The following is a 7,664-nucleotide window of genomic DNA, read 5'->3' as shown; positions in this document are numbered from 1 at the left end:
TTTTTTATAAAATGAATGCACGTATAAATTCTATTTTTTGCTATTTTATAAGTTAATCTTGAATGAAACGTTTAAAAATAGTGCTTCATTCAAAAAGCTCTGTTAGGTAAAAGCTTTAGCAAGCTGTAAGTTATAGTGCTGAGTAAACATGTTAAACAACTTAAAGTCAGCACAGTTGGTTGAGAAATTTTAATTGTTCCTTTTATTATCGCGTTTTGCCACTCTCTTGACTGCAGGGTTTTTAGTCAATTTTAAAATATATACCAAAAAGTTTTTTTTGGTGATTAAACAAACAAAAAACTAAAAGAAATAACATCTTTACCTTATACAAACAGAAAAGTGTAAATAAGGTAACATTATAAGGACAAGTTGATGCTATGGCCCATTGATGAACATTTAATTTGGATACGACTAAAAATTAAATAACATCATCTTCCTATTAAAGCAAAGTTTTATTCTCTGATTAAAAATAAATAAACATTGTAAAAAATATAAATTTGAAAGAAGACATCCCTGAAATCCCATACAAGACTCGTATATGGTGAGTTAACCAAACCTTTGCATTGTTAATCTATTTTTTGTTTAAAATAATTAAAACCTATAAATGTAACCTGTTTAAAAAAAGCACAAAATTTAAAAACATCCTTACTGGGATGAAAATGGGTCATTGTTTTGCTGATTTGTGGAGTTTGCGTTCTCTACGTATTAGCCAATCAGAGTGATTTCCACCTCAACAACTTTGATATACCTCAATAGTCAAACTGAGTGAAAAGCCATCAGTTGTACAAGAGAAAGCTGACAGGATGGCAATGGTCAGAGGACTGGCTGCTTTCGTTCTTCTAAGCATAATGAGTGAGTTTAAAGAAGATAATTATTAATATGTGAAAATACAAAGAAGAAAAAGAAAAGACATTCAGTAGGTCCTCTGGATGGGTTTTTCTTTGTTAAAACGTTTTGTCTTCTCCAAAAGATTTCATCAGTTTGGAGAGTTTACCTTTAACTCTTCAGACTGACAAAGTCTCTCGAAGAGGAATCAAAACTTTCCAGTAAAAAAGAAAGAAAGAAACATCTGGAAGACCTACTCAATTTCAATTTTTTTCCTTTTCTTTACCTGGATTATTGAGATGCATCAGGAAAAGTTTTCGTTTTGTTTTCAGATTGTTTTAGAGTACTTTTCGATTGTTGTTATGTGGTTTTATTATTATTATTATTATTATTATTATTATTATTATTATTATTATTATTATTATTATTATTTTTTTATTTTTTATTTTTTTTCCCTTTAGGTGTGATTGAAACCATAAAGGTTCCTGACATCGCTCTGATTGAAGCTGGACTCGGTCAAACTGTGACTCTGAACTGTAATGCAGCTGGGTTTGAAAATGGGTTGTTTTTTTGGTACAAGATGAATTATGGCTATATGGTTCAAACAGTTGCTACAGGCAGTTTTGGCAGCTTTAGGCTTCACGAACACTTTAACAATACAAGATTTGAAGTTAAAAACACGGGGAACATGCATTATCTCACCATCAGGAATGTCAGCAAAGAGGACGAAGCAACATATTTATGTCAGGCAGGAGCAGCGTACAAACTGACATTTGTCAATGGCACAAATTTGGCTGTGAATGGTAAGATAACTTCATTTCAGTCTTTTTGCTGTCTTTTGGAATCATGCCTAATCAAAACAAGTTTTTAATTGATGGTTGGACCATTATTTTTGCTTTTTGAAACCCAGATTCCCAGAACAAGAAGTCTTCCTATGTGAAACAAACTTCAGGCATTAAGTCTGTTTCGCTTGGAACCCAACTGACTCTGCAGTGTTCACTTCTGTCAGAGAAAAAAGAAAAAGAAAACATGGACCTGTGTACCGATGAACACAAAGTGTTCTGGTTCAGAGCAGAATCAGAATCTAATCCAGGATTCATCTATGCTGATAAAAAGCGTTGCAACACACAAGCAGGAGGCAGCTGTGAATACCGCCTGTCTAAAACTATCCAGAGCCCCTCGGATACTGGAACATACTACTGTGCTGTGGTCATATGTGGGGAGATCCTGTTTGGAGAAGGAACCAAAGTGGAGACAAGTATGTATTTAGGCCTATTGTATCTGTCTAAAAGGATTAGAAATAGAAAAAAGTATTTGAAGTGAATAACAAATTAATTGCTTTAAGCCAGTTTCACAAATATCTAAAAATTGGATTGAAAAAATTGTGAAGACCTGCCCCCCAAGAGCAATAACAACCCTAGGTTGTGAGTCACTTGGCCCATATAAAAATTGTAGAAATAATTACTAATAGTTTTTATTAGTAATTATTTTCCTTGTCTAAACTCTGCAGTATTTCATTACACTTTATTGAGTTTGCAATGTAGTTGAGTACACAGTTACCACAGTGATGCTGTTTGATATTAGCTGACTTATTTTCAGGTATTGTGTTAATACACACCATGCCAAATATGACTGCAAATAATTCAGCATTAACCTTATTTTGTAACTTTTGACAGCAGAGTAATGGTAAACATTTAGCACATAAAACGCTTACATAAAACTCACTGTCCCTTTAGTAGATTTAAGAAGGCTGTTAAGATGTAACATACTAAATTACATGTAATGTATATATTATTTTACTTTTAGGACAAACGTTTTGCCTGTATGCTATTCTGCTCAGCGGACTTTTGGCCTGTTCTATCCTTGTAAACATCACTTTGATTCTCAAAAGAAGAAACCCAAAGCGGCTTCAGGAAATTCATAAAGGTAAGTTTGTGGTTTACCATATCCACACTGATTTAATTAATTAATAGCACAGTTCTTAAGCCTTATACATCAGGGCCAGATTTCAGGAGCTATTGGCAAAACATTACACACACATTGAAAATGACCCATAATTTTACAGTTGCTACTCCAGCCATGTGGGGATGTAAAGTAGCCACTAAAACACCAAATATAAAGACCCCCCCCCCCCCCCCCCCCCAAAAAAAAAAAACAGCTCCAAAAGTCAGGGTACTAAATCAGTCACCTTCATCTGGTGCATGTAAAGGTCTTTTTCCACGCCTACACTCAGACTGACTAATGAGCATTTTGTTATCGAAGACTAGAAGGAAAAAAATAGGTTAGCTAAAATGGCGATATTATCTATTTTTGATGTTTTAGTCCTAACACAGTGTTAAAGTCTTATATTTACCATATAAGATTGTAACATTATTGGGAGATTTTACCTGAAAATCGAAAGGATGATTATTGCAATTAATGTCTTTCTCTTTTAAACAGATGTAACAGCAACGACTCTTACTGAACTGGATGAGGATCAACCATGCAATATGGTAAAATAACTTTCGAAATATTCACAGCATAATACGTGAACTTGGTTTTTAGGATTACTTTGCCAAATTTTCTAGAGGTTATTTGTACATTTCTAACCTTAAATTATCGTTAATATGTTCTGTGATAAACACAATAAAAACATATATAAATTTTTAAAACAGCATCACAGACACTCCACCACTGAAGGGCAGCAAATGTTAGATGTGGCTCTAATGTGGGCTTTAAAATTGTGCAGGGAAGTATGTTTTTGTCTTCACTGCATGCAGAACAAAATAACATATGTAGGCTATAGCTCGGCTTCTTAGTTAACAAATGAATGAAAATCTTTGCTTACTAACAAAACTGTGAGAATATTGATAACCATAATTATTTGCGTACAATAATCCTGATATATATAGTCATAATTTTAATGGATTACAAATCAGTTAGATGATAAAATAAGGATTTGTGCCACTTTTCAGCACAGCGGTAATATATTTTCTCATTGGTCAAATGGGGACATCAGAGACCGAGGCTTTCTTACTCAAGACTGAGAAATCTATTAACTATTTAACATCCTTTGTGTAGCTCCTGTGACTGTTTTATGGAGATGTGACATAAATATAAAACAGTCATAAATAGGTCACATCTGGACAGCTTTGTCACTCTGGTTTTTTGCGATGAGTTTTTAATCAACTAATAGCCAAAGTGAGTTCAAAGTCAACTGTAACTTGTCCATTTTGCAGAAATTGATTTCACATTATACTGCAGTGACTCATATACATTTTAGATTTATTTCATTTATTACACTCAGAGAAAAGGGGGCAGAATACTTTTGCACACTGCACTTTTTAGTTTTTTTTTATTTGCAAAAATATGTTTTAAATCATGTATGATTTTCTTTCTTCTTTACTTTGTGTTGGTCTTTCACATAAGATTCCAATAAAATGTATTGGAGAGGAACTTGTTCGGATGAGTGACCATATGCTGAAACGCGTTCCTTACAGACAACTTAAAAAAAAAATTAAGAGAACAGAGTCTTCAATGATTCTCCTTAAAAAAGAAGTAAAACTAAATGAAAAAGCATTGAGGAAACAGCACTTTCATTTGCCAAAAGTAGCAACAATAGCTTCTTTCATGATTCTGTCCAGGAGGGCAACATTCCCTAGCATGGAAAAATGGAGGCAGAAATAGTTTTCATAGAAAGTAAAACAGAAAGCAACTATTTAAAGGTAACAGAGCGGCAATAGCTCCGTTAATGGATGTGTTTTGAAAAGAAACGTAGCACGTATCTTTTCAAAACAAAGAAGAAATATTAGAGGACAAACAGATATTGGCAGAAACATCTCAGTAAATTACTCTTTCTAAGAAAAAAAGATATAGCTAAATGCAGAAGCACTTGACCAGACATGCTTTCTATGGAAAGAAAAACAAAGACAAAACACAACATTACTGACATAATTAATAGCAAACAATGTATCAATGAAGAAGGGAAAAAAAATTGCAGTGTGGGGAGAGGATGAACATCTAGAGAAAAATACTGAGGAAATAAAACCTGTTTTATTTTGTTCAACATGTGGTGGTTATTGTAGATTAGTTTTATGTGTGAATTTGTTTAGACAAAGTGCATTCACAGCAGCATCTTAAAATCATTGCATCTAAAATGTCATTAACTGCATTGTTACGTTAAACTAAAACATTTATGTATGAGTAAACTGGATAAATAGAAAGTTAGGTATCTTTGGAATGATTGAGTGCTGATTGTAATTAAAAGTTTGTTCATTTTTCAAACGAAACCCTAAACTCTAACAAATTTTAGCAGGATGGCGAAGAGGATGGGATGAACTATGTGGCGCTAAATTTCCCGTCACGAAAACCTACAAGATGGAAGAGTAAGAGGGAGACATCGGAGGACTGCACATATTCAAACATCAATCCGTCCATAAAAGGCAGCGTCCATCAATAGGGTTCATCTAAAATGAACATATGTGCAAATATTTGACTTCTCTATATTTGATGGTAATTGATCTTGAGGGCAGATCAAATAACCTGTTTGGTGCAATTTTGTTGTAAATAGTCATGTGAGAAGCTTAGAGTGACTTTTTTCTTGTTCTTTAAACTGGACATATGTTATATATTTTTAGCAGACCGATTTTATGCTGTTTTGATAAAGTTGAAATTGAATCAACTGAAATGTGAATAAGCTTGACTTAATCGAAAGTAGAAGAAGAAACACCACGTCTTTTTCATTTAGAAAGTCATTAGCCTTTTAGTAAGCATTTTTTATAGTGCAACAGTAAGAAGAAATAGAACATTTTATTTTTATCGCAGTTTCTTGTTCTGTGTGCTGTGTTAAGAGGATTTAAATGTGTCTCGAACCCCATATGAACCCCAGTGTTTTCCCTGCTATACATTAAAGACTGGAGCTGAATATCAGCAGATCTTAATGCCGCTAATTTTTAGATGGTATTGTCTCATGTTACATTATTTTATACAGTTACATTTATTTTAAGACAAAACATAAGTATCTGTATCTAAACTGCTGTTTAATGCATTTTTTATAGTAAACTATTGTTGATTTGTTTTGACAGTCATACCTGGCTATTTCTCTCTCGTTTTTTGGCACCTTTGCATCTTGCTTCCACCTGTGACTCCTGAGCCATTTTTTTTGTTTTCCCATCTGTCATTCTGTCCTGCCAAGACCTCCTAAGTTTTTATTGTTTTCTTTTATTCATATAAATTTTGTATCGATTGGATGATTTTCATTGCATTGATAATTTTATAACCCCTACTGGTTTAGTATGGGTCACTAAAGTCTCATACTTCTTTTAAACCTGCTGTCGTGGTTATGATATGGAAGGGCAGCCTTTTAAGGGTGCACTCAATTTCTCTCCCATTGGCCACCTTGGTGAAAGAAGCACATGGAGCAGGAATAAAGCTATTAACCTCCTGGAATGGTACATTTGAGCCAACAAATTCTTACAACCTGGCACAAAATGCAGCCCATCAGTATGAGCTCTTCCTGCTGCTTGTTTTTACAGCTGATTTTACAAAAATCCAATGGAGCTTCAACAAATCACTGGAGCTGTATGAATTTCCTTCCTGCTTCCAAGCTCTACAATCATCCCAGTCCCCAAAAAAACTCTCCACCTCCGGACTAAACGATTACAGACCTGTCCCCCTGACATCTATAGCGATGAAATGCTTTGAAAGACTGGTGTTGGCCCATCACAGCACCCCCGTTTTGGACCCCTTGCAGTTTGCCCACAGGGATAACAAGTCAATGGATTATGTAGTGGACTTGGGACTGCTTTACATCTTCCAACACCTCAATGCTCCAGGGGCATATGCAAGGATCCTGTTTGTGGACTTCAGTTTACTCTATAACACCATCATCCCGGACATCCTCAGCACCAAACTCATCCAGCTCACTGTCCTCCACCTGTCAGTGGGCCACAAACTTCCTGACCATCATGAGTCAGCAGGTTAGGCTGGGGTACTTCACATCCAGCACCTGGGCTATTAACACTGGTGCCCCCCAGTGGGATGACTGCATCTCCAAAGACCCATCTGTGAAACTCCTGAAGTTTGCTGACAACACAATGGTCATCAGACAAAACTGTGGAGATGATCAAGGAGCTGTCTGGTTTGGGTCTGCCACCAAAAAAGGACAGTGACAGACTCCAACGAACAGTAAGGACTGCAGAAAAGATCCTCACTGCCAACCTGCCCTCCATTCAGGACCTGTACATTTACAAAGTCTGTCACGTTTGGTTTGTTAGAGGCAAGACCAGTTTGTAGACAAGCACTCTGAAGCAGCATGGTGACACGAGGTGTGATTTATTAAAGTTACAAAATAAAAAAACTTACAGGCAGGCAGACAAAAACAAGAAGTCAGGAACAAACGGGGGAACCAGAACGGGATAGCATGATGGAGGACCTGACCAAGAGTGTAACTAAACTAGCTGACTATACAGGAGAGGAGACGGAAAGAACAGGAGCTGGAGCTAATGGACAGAGGTGAAGGAAGAAAAGGTAATTAAGCTGAAGGACAGAGAAGGTAATGAACTGGCAGGAGCAAGAGGTGAACAGAATCTAACAAGGAAACATGATGAATGAACAGATAAGGAGAAATAGCAAACAAAACTGAGAACGGGCAGGCTAGAAAATAGGAATAAAACAGAAGTACGAAAAGAAAACAAATAACTTTTACAATGAAACAAGAAGCTACAAATGATAACCAATAATAAATAAGTGCATAACCCCTGGGGAGCCTTACAAAGTCAGAAAATGGGCATGAAACATCACTGCAGATCCATCTTACCCCGGTCACAACATGTTCCAACATCTCTCCTCTGGTAGGCGCC

At 35.7% G+C, this 7,664-nt stretch overlaps 1 protein-coding gene across 1 annotated transcript; it reads left to right on the top strand.

Moving 5' to 3' along the window:
* The first annotated feature begins 795 nt into the window (after positions 1 to 795).
* On the top strand, positions 796 to 5,939 carry LOC118557406. The gene is made up of 6 exons (XM_036127366.1): positions 796 to 852; positions 1,287 to 1,628; positions 1,736 to 2,083; positions 2,632 to 2,751; positions 3,265 to 3,317; positions 5,117 to 5,939. Exons 1-6 carry the CDS (start codon positions 804 to 806, stop codon positions 5,261 to 5,263), a joined length of 1,059 nt encoding a protein of 352 aa, XP_035983259.1. The 5' UTR covers positions 796 to 803; the 3' UTR covers positions 5,264 to 5,939.
* Positions 5,940 to 7,664: the final 1,725 nt, after the last annotated feature.

Source organism: Fundulus heteroclitus, chromosome 23 (assembly GCF_011125445.2).
Source record: "Fundulus heteroclitus isolate FHET01 chromosome 23, MU-UCD_Fhet_4.1, whole genome shotgun sequence".
Lineage (NCBI taxonomy): Eukaryota > Metazoa > Chordata > Actinopteri > Cyprinodontiformes > Fundulidae > Fundulus > Fundulus heteroclitus.
Note: the sequence above shows the minus strand (reverse complement) of the source record. Positions and strands in the feature narration are given on the sequence as shown.